The sequence below is a fragment of the Ylistrum balloti genome, unplaced genomic scaffold (genome assembly GCF_031769215.1).
Source record: "Ylistrum balloti isolate Yb309-2 unplaced genomic scaffold, AGI_CSIRO_Ybal_v1 Utg369666, whole genome shotgun sequence".
Taxonomy (NCBI): Eukaryota; Metazoa; Mollusca; class Bivalvia; order Pectinida; family Pectinidae; genus Ylistrum; species Ylistrum balloti.
In genome coordinates, this window is record NW_026781914.1 from 156,629 (window position 1) to 172,565 (window position 15,937).

Sequence of the window (15,937 nt, forward strand, 5' to 3'; positions counted from 1 at the left end):
GGTTAAATCTGCAATGAAACGTTCTTCCGAAAATCAACAAAGCTTTATCATATGAAAATTCTAAATGTCTTCCGAATAAGACTTTAGCACCAACTAAATAATTATATTCGAAACGAAGTAAATATAAATATTCCTATTTCGAAGAAGACAAATAAGTTATAAGTTATTCAAAATACAGTAATTAAGTAAACCTAAATAAATTTCAATTATACATTATCTAAAAACCTCATTAGATACACAACTGAAAAATTTATAAATATATTTTTACATATATTTTAGAATCTGATAATTCGATCGGCCTGTAGAAACATGTCGTTCCACGGTGGTAGTGGCAGTGTAGGGTCTGTGCTTCAAAAGAAAGCCCAAGACCATGCATCTGGTGATGGAAAATGTTGCCAAGGGAAAGAACCAGAAAGTAAAGATCATCCTATATTCAATGCAGTCAAGTCTGGGTGAGAATCAGCTTTTAGAATCACTATAAATCAAGATGTGATGAAAGTGTTCGTCTTGGTGGTCACGCCTGTACCGGCACGTTTGGTATTTGTTTACAGTAATTAGCTGTACAGTTAAGATACATCGGATTGAATTCAGGATAATATTTTCGTTTACTATCATATTACATTATTACAATGTGTAAACAGCACATCCGTATGTCGCACAAACACGTGTGGTTCAAAGGTCAACCAAAATGTTTGTTATGACTGTTGCTATAGTGGAGTTGTAAATGGGGCTAAATGTAATTTGTGGACATTTTGGCACTCAATATGTATTGTACTGGGTATCTTATATAATGTTTCAGTATATATGATAATACTGATGTGGAATGGGAAACATTGTAACGTTGCCCATATGGGCAAGAATTGAAGTACTGCATCAATTTTTGGTACTTTCCCATGTGCAAATGAATTTTATTGTTGCAGTTGAAAGATTTTTTATGACTTAATAGATGTCACTTGGGCAAAAATTTGAAAAGACTATGTTAAAAGTTACTTTGGCTATTTCAGGAAACAATTCCACATCCCAATTGACATGTTATAGGCTAGCTTGCATATTATACACACATTCAACTGCCTATTCATCTGATTTCCTGTTTGAAGCATGGCATATACTGAAACATGGAATGACATATGATACAGAGCAAAATCATACAAAAATAAGGAACAGAAATTATGAGACTATAACATTATTAATCAAGTGAATATATACAGCAATCATCAATAGCATATTGCATTCAATGTGGCATTAAATTGATAATAAATATTGACATATTGATGGGTGTGTCTAATTTGAGATAGGTGTTGATGAACTTCAGATAAAATGGAATACAAACACTTGTTATTGTATAAAAGAATAGGAATGATGTGGAGGATACCTTTTGAAGATACACCTTAGATGTAAAAATGAGACTTAAATTATATTTAAGATGGAACTAAAAATATATACTGTAAAACACTGGATGGCTTCAAGTTGTGATATTATTAAGAAGGGAAACTTCTCTTACTATAGTGAAAAAAACAATTTTGTAGAGTTATAAACATATTAATTATCTTATACCAATACCAAAGCATTTCTCATTTTTTTAACTACAAGAATGGAAATGTTTTCATAGATTCTCAGTAAAATGAATTTGAAATAGAAATATTTATATAATATATAGGGAATATCACAAAGTTTTTCTTGCAATTTCCTAACATAATCACATTGTGAGGCTGTCAATATGATATGCCCATTGTGTTGGATTATGTTGGTTGCTAATGTGATGGAAAACAGTAAAACACTTTCCAGCAGAGCAACTTCGAACTTAAAGCCAAAAAAGCATTCCCTGTCAGGTAACTGACAGAAGTCTTATTTAATTCACAACTGACCGATTCCTTTCACAAAGGAGCAGTATTAAGGCCACAAATTGTAGGACACTGGTTTATGAGTTTCATAAGTTGTATACTGTGTAAGATTGTTTCATTATTTAAATATGTTGAAGTACATTGTGATATGACCAAAAGTAGACTAACTAAAGGGTGATATATATTTGTGTTCAGAATGTTGGTACCAGTGCAAACAATCCATGAAGATGTGCCCGACGTTTTCCGTATACGTGATGACAAAGGCCACACACCTGCCCACTGGGCGTGTCTGGGTGGCCATTCCACAGTGCTTCGTTACATGATTGAGAGCAAGGCAAATGTCAACGATCCAAGTGACAATGACCTGGGTGCTAGGCCTATACATTGGGCATGTGTGAACGGACATATTGCTATAGTGGACATCCTGTTACAGTCTGGGGTATCATATGATGTAGCTGATAACAAGGGCTGCACACCCCTCATAGTAGCTGCTCAGTATGGTCACACAATGATGGCTGGCTACCTGATGGGTAAAGGTGCTCGTCTGCAGATCTGTGACAAAGACGGTGACAATGCACTTCATTGGGCGGCTTTTAAGGGTAAGGTTGTTCAAGAGTAAATTTGGTTTTGAAAGGCTTTAGAATCACTTAGAAGAGTGATAATTGCAATAATTTGATTAGCATTAGATTGGTATTTTCCTTCCCACAGAACAGTTGTTTTTGTTTACTGTCATAAATACTTGTAGCATTTTCATTAATAAAAAAATTTAGTGGCAACACCAAACATCTTGTAGCTGCTGTAAAATGTAGTATTTCTGTTTATAAATTTTTCTGTTTTTATAGAAGTGTGTGCATGCTGTGTATCTCATTGAATAATAAAATAACATTGCTTTGTAACATAATTTTGAGTAATAGCATATATAATACAATTTTCATCAGACAATTGCCCATATCCAAATCTTGGAACTACAGAATGCCTAAGATTTTCAGTTAGCATCCAATGGAAGTTTTAGAAAACTTTATTTTTTTTTTGACTGAGTTTATAAAAGAAGAAATATTTCAGTGATATTAACATGTACAAAATTGTGTAATTTCTTTTTCTTTAGATAAATTTTCTCTGATAAGCTTCACAATCAACTGCTTAGTCTTGACCACTTGCCTTCAATCATCCTTTCAAAGGAAGATTGTTCAAATGGAAGAATCTAGAGTTGACACTGTATCAAATATTGAATATACTGAGGGGTGCAGGTGGGGTGAATAAAGTAGATGACATCTTAAATGACTGATTGCCTGTTTTTGTAGGTCACTCAGAACTGATGCGTCTGCTGATATACTCAGGTTTCAATCCACGCCAACAAGATGTTTATGGTCAGACACCCCTTCACCTGGCGTGTATAAGTGGAAATCTTACATCTGTACAGGAACTGTGTGAACAGGTGATTGTCTCCCCATAAATCTTCAGAAACCTATTTATAAAGGTTTTGAAAACATCATAATTGATCTCTGTTGACAAGTTGAAAGTTACGTTGTATAGTATTATAATATTCCAAACTAGATCCTGGAAACTTGAGGCATGTAGAGTAAACTTGGAGAAACATTTCTGGTCACTGTTCAGTGGTATTTGAGGTTTGGATTCTACACATACCTCATCAGAGTCTTACTGTTTTAACACAATGTTTCATCATACCTTTGCAACTTAATTCATATATTTAATATTTGTTTCAGAACTGCAATATTATGATATAGAGTTTATTAACAGTGATGTTATGTCTTAATTAGAATAGACAATTTTATGCCAATTTGTTTTAATTGATCATTGGTTTGTTATGTAGGACGGTGTTGAGATTGACATAGCAGATAAAAATGGGAAGACTCCAATATCTCTAGCTACAGGACGAAAACATGATGCTGTAGTAGATTACCTCAAACGCCAAATTAAACAGAAGAAAAGTTTATTACCTAAAATCGATTTGTTGTAAGTACACAGAAAATATGTAAAATATGCTACAGTTCTTTTTGTTGAAAAACCTGATGTACAAACATTCAGAAGTCAGTTGTGAAGTATAAAACAGTAAATTTGGAGTGATAATCATACTTTTTATTTATGTAAGTTGTTTTAATTGTGTCACAACACATGAAATAACAAAGTTTATTTAACTTACATACAAACTTTTCATTCAAAATATTTCTATTATCAGCATGAATTATAAACATTATTTATTTCTCTTTGGGAAGAATATGTAGTCTAAAATTGTAAGTCATTCTAACTTAGCTTGATCTGTTTTGTCGTTATAGAACTATTGCCTTTGGTCCCCCTGGAAACAGCAAAGGAGCTATCTTATTTTTCATGGTTAATGTTCTGTGTTGGGGTTACCCTATGTATGTTATCAAGGTTAGTATGTCTACGTTGGATTGCTATAATAAAACTGTATACAAGCATAGATATCTTAGTTTGTATGACATTGACACATTGTGTAATACATTCAATATATTGCCTCCTATTACAGATACTGTGCTTGGATGTAATGTAATTTAATTTTATTACTGTTATATGACCATGCATACAATCATGATCAGCTTTCGCCAACAAAATTGCATCAATAATAAATGTAACAGATCTTCAAAGGGGGCCACTCCTTACTGCTCAATAATTATACTGACAAATAATATTAATGTCTTTAATTTTCAAACCAAAAAGCTGAGTATAGAAACCAAATAATACAACCGGTGATCATCTGTATCCTTAGGGTATTAAATATGGCTGCATTTTAGACAGACTTTGATATATAATTCATAAGAGCTACTTGATTTAAGATGAGTTACTGTAGATATTCAACATCAAAAGAAATTTAATCTGTTCATTGAATCCTGACCAAACTGTCATGACTATATCAAAATTTATCATTTAGTGTTTACGATATACCTGGTATGATTTTACCTGTTCACTGAATCCTGACAAACTTATAACAGCTTTATCATAATTTATCATTTCAGTGTTTACCATATACCTGGTATGATCTGCAGATACTTCACATCATCTTCTTCATTTTTAACATCCTCATGTGGTTTTGCTTGTTCCACGCCAGTACCACAGATCCAGGCTTCCTACCAAGAAACATACCAGAATATGATATGGCAATAAAACAGGTATTGTGGACAAGTAATGTTCTGATGCTAATGTTTTACCGTGAATAATTTGTCCTTTACTTTACAGCTTTGATTTGATTGAGATGACCTCACAACATCATTGATAATGTCAGATAATGTTACAGTGTGATACGTTTGGGTAGATATTTATAATGTTAATGTAGAAGAGATACAACAAAACATTGTACAGCATGGTATATCATACTTATATCAATCAGACTCTGTTAAAATTCTTATCAATGAATATTCAGGAAAATTAAACAGAAGTAAACTTTTTGAGGGTTTCATTTTGCTTGACTTTGACCTTGTTCAGAATTTAAATGCAATGTAAGCTTTCAATTTTTTATGTAGAAAATTCAAAAGCTTCAACTATTTTACTGTTATTCCTTTGTCATATATGATGAAAAGGAATTTGACATTTATAACAGGTCGCTCATTTTGACGAGTGGAAGCAAGGAGAGAATCCCCTCAGTCGCCTCTGTCATACATGTCGTACAGTGAAGCCCTTACGTTCCAAGCATTGTCGTATATGTAACCGGTGTGTGATCATGTTCGACCACCACTGTCCTTATATATACAACTGTGTAGGATACAAGAATAGGTAGGTCACAGTCAGAGTTACCTCCCTGTGATACATGTTGTATAGTAAAGCCTTTACATTCCAAACATTATCGTTTATAATTTCGGTGTGTGAACATGTTTGACCACCACTGTCCTTATATATACAACTGTGTAGGATACAAGAACAGGTAAGTCACAGCTAGAGTTACCTCCCTGCTTGTGCTCATATCAGAAATAGATGTCAGCTTGCCAGTCAAACAAATGTTATCCAATTCAGCTTAATACTTGAGCAGGTGACCAGAATTTAATGTTTTAATAGGTTTTGATATTTAAAACAGACTCTTTGATTTGAGAAATTTACTCATCCACTAAATATTGATGAACTTTTTTAGACTAAGGACTAGTTTCGAACCTTGTGTTGAGTGTAGTATATTTTGTATTATACTAGGATGTCTTTTGAGCATCTATAAATATATTCTGTGTTATATACTCAGTAACAGAAGAAAAGTTCATACCTCTCTGTGACAAGGAGTTATATCATACAACACTGTTAACTTTCATAATATAAATTTTTTGTTGTGGGATTTTCTGACAAACTAACACCCTGTTTTGAAAACTGCTATTATCACAATTCTTTTTGTCACGCTGTGTAGAGTGAGAATTTATCACCAAAGTGTTATGTTAATCGATAAGTCAAAGGTATTGCAAAAAAATCATTGAACGAACCACGGTAACGTCAAATTGTCTTTACAAGAACTGAATGATCCAATAATTGAAAAAAGCCTCTAGGCCCGTGGATGACATGTTTAGCTGTCCTTACATTAACATGTAGATCCAATATTACAACCGTTGTTAAGGCTGCTTGGCTTTTTTAATCACTTTTGTATCTGCCCCTGAGAATACAAGAAAATTTGCTTTGCATTGTAAATTTGTTTGCATTGTTTATGAATTAGTTATCGAAACAAATTTTTAGGCCATTGATGTAACTATATTGGACGTGATCAAGTTTGATAATTATTTTAAAAATTAATCAATATAAAAGATGTTCATTAGCTTTGCCTTATGAAATTTTAGAGATTGTAAATTAGTTGTCTGTCTCTCAGAAGCTGACCAATAATTACTGACAAAAACCACAGCATCCGGTTAATTAGCAGTATCACAAGACAGTGATACTACACATTATGCTAAAGTTGTGACTCCTGAAACTCCACTCATCCTGAATTAATGCCTAGCAAAATCAAGTCACTGAAACATTTACCATAGTGTATGACAGACTTTTTTTTTTAATTTAACACATGTAATGACTTTTGGATCTGTACTGAGTATATACATAGATATCAATGGGTTTTATGTCGTTACCTAATATACACAGAGATCTATAGTGAATGATTGGTAACATAACACCATAAACTTGTTGTATTAAATATATTTCTATTACCAGCGTCATATTAAATATTTGTTAACCCCCCCACTCCAATGAACATATATTACATTTACAAGGCATTTGCATGGCGCTTAGTGTCCTCCTTTATCAAACTTTCCCTATAAGCATGCCATCTGACTTATTTTGGATATGGTACACTCCCTCTGCGTCCAGACTAAACACTAAACATTCACCAGGCTGGTTTACTGCTGCTTATTTGGTACTGTGTACTTGCTGCATTTTGCCATTATATGTGTTAATAGAATGTTAAATCTCAGATGTTTGCTCTGGAACAGTAATATTAATTTATGTTTAGCTGTACATGTTGTTTCACAGTATTTGTGAAGTGCCTCTATGTTAACAGATTCTTCTCATCATTCCCTGAATAGATTGAAGATAAAAGAAGAAATTTTAAAAAGGAAATTTTTTCCAAACTAATTTGTTGGTACTATCATTCTAGAAAATAAGAAGCATTTGATTTTTATTTTTTCTCTGTTGAATGGTTGCACCTTTCTGGATTAGCATATGTAATTCTGATAAACAAAAACTTTCGAGGTCTTATTTGTATTGTTTTAAATTAAAATTCATTGTCTTGTTAAACAAAGCACCAACAACTCTATTACATTCATGTATAAGTGACTTACTTACTTATTCTCATGTTGTCTTCCTTTGGTTTTACATTCTATATATATATATTTATTTTTATTTTTTTTCCGCAATTGCTTCACAATTCTGTTCCTGTGCAGATTTCCAGTTTTCTATACTTTCCATGTAGTAATTAATACACCTGTCTACACCACATTTCAGCCTACCTATGATATACCTGTCTATATCACATTTCAACCTACCTATACTAATTCCGGTAAAATACTTAGGATAACAGTTTGTGTTATCTCCCCTTAACTGATGTAATTACAGTAATAAGTTGGTAAAAGTACATTTCTTACAATTATTGGTGCAGCTTTTGACACAAATTTTGCAATGAAAAAAATAATGGGGATGTGATCCAGTCAGATTTTTCCTGCAGTATTTTTGCAAGTAAAGTAAATTGGTTAATGATAGATTATCATCAGCAGATTAACTTGATGAAATGGGCAGTAATTATCAATATAATCTATTCATATATTCAGATGTACATTTATATTAGAACATGAGTACTGATGTGTGTATACTTTGATATTCAGTATCATTAAAACATGCTGTATCAGCTGACTAACAGCAACCAGAAGGATGGAACATTTTTTATAAGTTTAATATGACTTAAAGGCTTTTATAGCTTTGTGTTGTCAGCATTCTTTTTCTGTCTTGTATCCATCAAAATTCAATTTGTCCAACAATTCAAAAAAGAAGAATAGCTATAATATGAGGCTTCACTGTGGTTCTGGGTACATGGCTCTACGTACACCCTTAATACCTGCAATTAACAGTTTCAATGTACATGTATATTGTTTATATAACATTTTACTTACACTGACCATAAAAAATCATGCCATATAGGCAACCAGCTTAAGGAAGGTATTTATTCATTAGAAGCAATGATGAGACAGGAAAGGGTTCAATATACACTGCTGAATTTTAGATTACGATTTTATAAAATTATAGTGTTGCCCTCCCAATCCTAAATTCACAGTGATAACATCACTGTCCCTGATTCATTTTTAGTCTACAATTTTTTAGTACACATTTCAGTTTATCAATGTCATAATCTTTATTTCAAGATCTATGAACTATATATAGATATAAAAGTTGGTTTTTTTGTTTTGTTTTCCTTGCATTATAAATTGGTTCAAATTATGGCCTTAACATGTCATAAAAGCTTGTTAGAACTTATCTGTGAATAGAAACTAAATTATTGGATTGCTGAAAGAAAAACAAAACAAAAGAAAAAGAAAATATATAATAGACATATAGGCTGTGTAAGACTCTCACCTGTCATAGCTCATTGATTATAAATATAATTGATATACCATATTCAACCTTATAAGTGCACTTTTCCCTTATAAAACCTCAAAGTGAATGAGAAAACTTTTACAGGGAAAATGTTGTGGAGGAGAGTCTTTCCACATGAAATTTTGACAGTAAAAGCCATACAATTAAAAATAAAGTTTCAACCAAATATTGTTGTAACTTGTCATGTGGTAGACAGAGAGTTAAAAAAAAAAACCCATTTTGTATTGATAGGTCAGTAAGTATACCTATCAACGTTCCAGAAACAGCGAGGTATATTTTTATAGGACAATTGCATTTACTTGGTTGAATATGATTCTTTTATTGAAAATGTCTGTATTAGTTTAACATAACCAAGATCTACATAACATCTTCTATAATCTGATTAACCATAACACCTATGTCAGTCCTCGCTCTTTGATTCAGTCACCTGTCCCTTGTTCTCAGTAAAAGTGACTTTAATCTGAAATGGCTGGCATAAGTAGCAATTTGAATTATGAGCATTTGTGATTGGTAGATTAATGGACATTAGACGTGCCTGGATTAATGGATATTAGTGGTAGCTAGATTAATGGATATTAGTGGTAGCTATGTTAATGGATATTAGTGGTAGCTATGTTAATGGATATTAGTGGTAGCTATGTTAATGGATATTAGCGGTAGCTGGATTAATGGGCATTAGTGGTAGCTAGATTAATGGGCATTAGCGGTAGCTAGATTAATGGGCATTAGTGGTAGCTAGATTAATGGGCATTAGTGGTAGCTAGATTAATGGGCATTAGTGGTAGCTGGATTAATGAACATTAGTGGTAGCTATGTTAATGGACATTAGTGGTAGCTATATTAATGGGCATTAGTGGTAGCTAGATTAATGGGCATTAGTGGTAGCTAGATTCATGGGCATTAGTGGTAGCTGGATTAATGAACATTAGTGGTAGCTATGTTAATGGACATTAGTGGTAGCTAGATTAATGGGCATTAGTGGTAGCTAGATTAATGGGCATTAGTGGTAGCTAGATTCATGGGCATTAGAAGTAGCTGGATTAATGGACATTAGCGGTAGCTAGATTAATGAACATTAGTGGTAGCTATGTTAATGGACATTAGTGGTAGGTAGATTAATGGACATTAGTGGTAGCTGGATTAATGAACATTAGTGGTAGCTATGTTAATGGACAATAGCGGTAGCTAGATTAATGGACATTAGTGGTAGCTGGATTAATGTGCATTAGCAGTAGCTGGATTAATGAACATTAGTGGTAGCTATGTTACTTGACATTAGTGGTAGGTAGATTAATGGACATTAGTGGTAGCTGGATTAATGGGCATTAGCAGTAGCTGGATTAATGAACATTAGTGGTAGCTATGTTAATTGACATTAGTGGTAGGTAGATTAATGGACATTAGTGGTAGCTAGATTAACGGGTATTAGTAGCAGCTGGATTAATGGGCATTAGTGCTAGATTAACAAGCATTGGTGATGGCTGGCAAAGGAATTAGTGGTATATAAATAAATATGGAAGACCAATTTTTCTTACTCAAAAAAATGTGAAGATATTTTAATAATCAACCACAAACCAGCATTGTTTGAAATTTATTGTTTCAGAACCATACTGTACAAAATCCAAGTGGTGTGGAATAAAATACCTCTTAAAAGCCAAATAAATGAGACGTGTGTTTCCTTATCTGGATTTATTTATTTTTATTGAATAGCCACCATCACCTACTGGTTTTTCTAGTCAACAGTCCATTATTTCTCATTACGACTTCTTCTCAAAACTGTTTGAAGTATCTGCTTAAACTTTTAGCAATGTGTTCACTTATTGGTGCATTATGTGTACACCACTGATATGTTTTTGAGCTTTCTGTGATACTCAATAATGACAGTCTTACGGGAAAAATAAATACTATATACGAAATATCATCTTATAGGAAAAGAGTTTGTTCAGGCTCACGTCAGCTCTGTCAGTTAATTTTGGATGATTGTTTTCATGTTGGGTATTTCATGATATTGTGTGACTGAATGCATTAGGTAGAACCTAGTTTTATTTCTGGCTTTTGGGTGTGTTACTTCTGTGTCTAATGTTGGTCCATTATACAGGATCCTTTCCTAAAATAAAGCTTTTGGTCAGACATAAATTTGATAACCTGTGTGTTTATTATTGTAGGCCATGGTTTTTCGCATTTGTGATCACTATATTAGTTTTGGCCATCATCACCAATTACTTCTGTTACTTCCTGCTGCGGGACTTTGGCTGGGACTGGGTAGTAGTCATTGGCACTGTGGAGGCAGGCCTTGGTCTCACAGCTGTCACTGCAGTCTCAATTCTCATGGTAAGGCAGCAGGTGCAAATCACACAGGGTGTTTCAGGATTGTGTGGACAGGTTTCAACTTTCCAGTTCATCACCATTTGATCAGAAAAAAGGTTGAAGTAGATATCTGTTAGATTTGTTTACATCTGTTTTATTCTTTGTTTTGTTTTTTTTGTTGTTTTTTTTTGTGGAGAGTTGGGGTTGTTTGTGTTTGTTAATTGTTTGTCAGATTAGCTTATGATGCTGACATGTTTAAAGTGCTTTGTAATTAAATACTTTTTTTGTATTTGGAATCAAATGGTTTACTGGAAAGTTGAACTGTTTGTCTGCATCTTTCCTCTCATCAAAACTTCATGGTTCATTAAACATTTGACTATGTAAATTAACAGCATTTCATTGTTAAATTAATCATGATGTTTTCTTGAATTTTTTTTTCTTGAAAGCAGATGTTTTCATGTCATAATTTGAAATGACAAGCTGCATTCATAGTATGCTAAAGATTGGTGTAAAGAAGGATAATTCTGTGTTTGTTTTAACACAGTATTACTTCACTACACCACCTAATCAGCTGCATATGTTAAATCAGAAAGGGCAACCAAGGTTTTATAGTGTGTTGTATTACGATGTCAGAGGTTCCGGGCCTTGTTTTTCAGAGTATCGTTTATAGGATATGTACTTAATGTGACTATGTGTGGCACAATGAGCATATTCTTCTCCTGGTACTATATGCAATACTATGAGGAATGGAACGCACTCTACGTGTTTTACTTCGGAGTCATGCTGTTATTTGAAAGCATTGGGGTATGGGTCGGTTCCTTCACGGTAAGTATTCTTGACTGTACATTACAGATATTTTCAGTTATTTGCATGTCGATTTTAAAGGTAAAATAATTGTAAACAATAAGATGACGTAGACGTTTATTCTGATTCAAGGTTTTTAAAGAAGAGATGTCACCTGTTTAACTGTGAGATATTTACGTTTGTTTCCTGACAGTCTTAATTTATCAATTTGCATTAAAAAAAACTTTTTTGATTTACAAAATGAGTTTGTGAAATGTCAGCCCGTTTTATGGCATGTCATGTAAAGTATGTTACAATTCTGTTACAGCTGTTCAATGCCGCACAAAACATCACAACAAATGAGAGATTGAGATATCGACGCTATAAACACATGCAAGATAAAGATGGAAATCTGGCCTTTCCCTTTGACCATGGCCTGTTACCTAATATACTGGATTACTTCCATATAAAACACATCCCATCAGAATCCATTGATGATTACATCAAAATCCGATCTCTGTAACGTGATCTGAATCTAGTCAGAACTTTATAAAGTTGATCTATACCACACGAGATTTCTGCAACAAGGATCTGAACCAGCTAAGATTTCCATAATGTGATCTAAATCATATAGGATTGTTATAATTTTAATCTGAACTTATTCAGATCTCTGTAGCGATGATCTGAACAGGATCAGATCTCCGTAGCAATGATCTGAACAGGATCAGATCTCTGTAGCAATGATCTGAACAGGATCAGATCTCTGTAGCAATGATCTGAACAGGATCAGATCTCTGTAGCAATGATCTGAACAGGATCAGATCTCCGTAGCAATGATCTGAACAGGATCAGATCTCCGTAGCAATGATCTGAACAGGATCAGATCTCTGTAGCAATGATCTGAACAGGATCAGATCTCTGTAGCAATGATCTGAACAGGATCAGATCTCCGTAGCAATGATCTGAACAGGATCAGATCTCTGTAGCAATGATCTGAACAGGATCAGATCTCCGTAGCAATGATCTGAACAGGATCAGATCTCCGTAGCAATGATCTGAACAGGATCAGATCTCCGTAGCGATGATCTGAACAGGATCAGATCTCCGTAGCGATGATCTGAACAGGATCAGATCTCCGTAGCGATGAACTTAACAGGATCAGATCTCTGTAGCGATGATCTGAACAGGATCAGATCTCTGTAGCGATGATCTGAACAGGATCAGATCTCCGTAGCGATGATCTGAACAGGATCAGATCTCTGTAGCGATGATCTGAACAGGATCAGATCTCTGTAGCGATGATCTGAACAGGATCAGATCTCCGTAGCGATGATCTGAACAGGATCAGATCTCTGTAGCAATGAACTGAACAGGATGAGATTGAGGTCATGTTGGTCATATTGGGTACATTTGTGTTTATTATATGTTATAGTCAACATGTGTTGCCTTTTCTATTTAACTTAACAGTGATATGCAGTGATTAGGAATTCTCTGCTGCTATTTTCTGTCGTTCTGTAAAAACTTTTGAAGGGGATTTCTTCTGTGGGCATCATTGTCCAGAGTTTCAATCAGTAAATGAATATTCATTCAATACGTTGGAGAAAATTTAAATATTCAATGAAGTTTAAACATAAACTATTTCATTCATACACAGGTATCAAAATGTGACCCTTTTTCATTGATAAAAATAAAATGAGCAGATGGACATTTGAATCTCAAACAAGTAAAGTATATGGTACCATACATTCTTTACATTGTTTTGCCTTGCTGAGATAACATCAATTGTGATGAGAAAATGACGTCATTTATCATAAAAAAAGAAGAAATCTGCTTGATGAAGTGTTTTTATTGATTGATGAAAGTATCAGTTATGAATTTTCAATCCTTGATGGAAGTCTTTATTTTCCTTAATAAGAAAATTGACAGTGTTTTTATTTATGACTTCTTGGATAAAGTTTGTTTTTGTGTTTCTGTTATTGTTGAAATTGATATAGAATATGTTCTGATATTTCAGACTTATCATGCTGCGGCCAACATTACTGCGAATGAGAGAGTCAATTATAAGCGGTATTTATACCTAAAGGATGGGAAGGGGGCTTTCTATAATCCTTTTAACAAAGGTGTCGTTGAAAATTTAAAAGAATTTTTCTTTTTACGAAAACTTTTAACTGAACGAGATGTGGATATTCTTCATGTATGATACTGTTGTTAAAAGATCTTGGAGAAAGACTGTTTTGTAAGTGTTTTACTGAAATTGCCAAACAGCTGTGTTGATCATTTAGTCCTAATGATGTAGGGACAGTTGTTTTCTTCCCCTGTAACATTGAAAACAAAATTCACCATTCAATTGTAACTTTGTCAATCATTTACTAGTATTGGAAGACAAAAGGTTTCATTTTGATCTTTGTATTTGATAAAATTTTAATATTTGCTGAAAGCCATTTTATATAGGTATTTAATAATTTTGTAGGACTTTTTCTGGTGAGCACCATTTCCAAAATTTTTGTGAGTTCAGTAACAAGGAGACTTAGCAGGTTCCCAAAATTTGAGTGAGTCCCAAACGAAAAGCAAGAGTTCAGGACTCAAATATTCAAGTCCCAGAAATCTCTGTTATATATATAGTATGACAAACCTAGCATAGTGTATTATACAAGACCTTTTCTTGTCACAAAGTGTCACAAATTTTGATGAGCCAGTACGTGTAAGGTCATGGCATTGTATATCATGAGGTATCTGTGGTGGTGTATGAGTTGCTGTTCATGTTTTGGCAGGAAATTAATTTGCCTAATCGGAAATCAAGATTATATGAAGGGAAATTGATTTTGATTAGTTACTAACTAAAGAGAGTTTTACAGTGGGTTTATCTGGGAACACAGAACATTTATCCTTATGTGAGTCCTTTTAATTTTCCCTTATGTCAGCTGTCTGGAGTGAAATTATCACATGAGCATTAACAAACTATCATATGACAAGATGTTAATATCTATTTATCTCTAAATTATTAGGTACAGAAGATTCATTTTTGAAAACCAGTACCCATATAAATATTTTGTTGGCTAGAAGTGGAGGGAGAAGCTGTTTGATAGGATTACTGGTAGTGGAGAGAGAAGCTGTTTGGTAGGATTACCAGTAGTGGAGGGAGAAGCTGTTTGATAGGATTACTGGTAGTGGAGGGAGAAGCTGTTTGATAGGATTACTGGTAGTGGAGGGAGAAGCTGTTTGGTAGGATTACCGGTAGTGGAGGGAGAAGCTGTTTGGTAGGATTACTGGTAGTGGAGGGAGAAGCGGTAGTGGAGGGAGAAGCTGTTTGGTAGGATTACTGGTAGTGGAGGGAGAAGCTGTTTGGTAGGATTACTGGTAGACGAGGGAGAAGCTGTTTGTTAGAATTTATAATTTCATTTCAAATATGTATCACATGCCATGGATTATTCAAAATGTGTTCAGCATGAAGATTCCAATTTAGAACAATATCATTTATCAGAATGTGTAGCAGTCAATGCAAAGAAAACTGTTGCTAGGTGCTTCTGATAAAATACATACATTTACAGTAATTTCATTTAGATATAGGTACAACATAGTCCATGATACATTACAACATTTTTAGAAAAAAAAATATGTGAATTATTTTAGTTAAGACTATCAAATTAAATGTGACAGAAAAAAAATTTAGAATTATAACATTTGGATATTCATACATCAGCATATCTGATTAGTAAACATATGTATAAATGCTGTCTTAATTATGACTGTGTGGAAATATCACCCACAAAATTCATTTGAAGGACATCTACCAATATTTTGTTCTGTTACAAAACTTGATCCCAGCAATAGGCACGGAACTGCTGTTATGTTTATATCTTTACGCTCATGCTACACTGACATCTTGTATTACATATATTAACAGCTCAATTTTTTAATATTTTTTT

The 15,937-nt window shown here is 33.6% G+C and overlaps 1 protein-coding gene across 1 annotated transcript; it reads left to right on the forward strand.

Moving 5' to 3' along the window:
• Window positions 1-309: 309 nt before the first annotated feature.
• LOC132560289 (uncharacterized) lies at window positions 310-12,534 on the forward strand. Its single transcript, XM_060224958.1, has 9 exons — window positions 310-452; window positions 2,037-2,440; window positions 3,143-3,276; window positions 3,673-3,815; window positions 4,136-4,232; window positions 4,835-4,987; window positions 5,416-5,588; window positions 11,885-12,053; window positions 12,340-12,534. Exons 1-9 carry the CDS (start codon window positions 310-312, stop codon window positions 12,532-12,534), a joined length of 1,611 nt encoding a protein of 536 aa, XP_060080941.1.
• The last annotated feature ends 3,403 nt before the right edge of the window (window positions 12,535-15,937 follow it).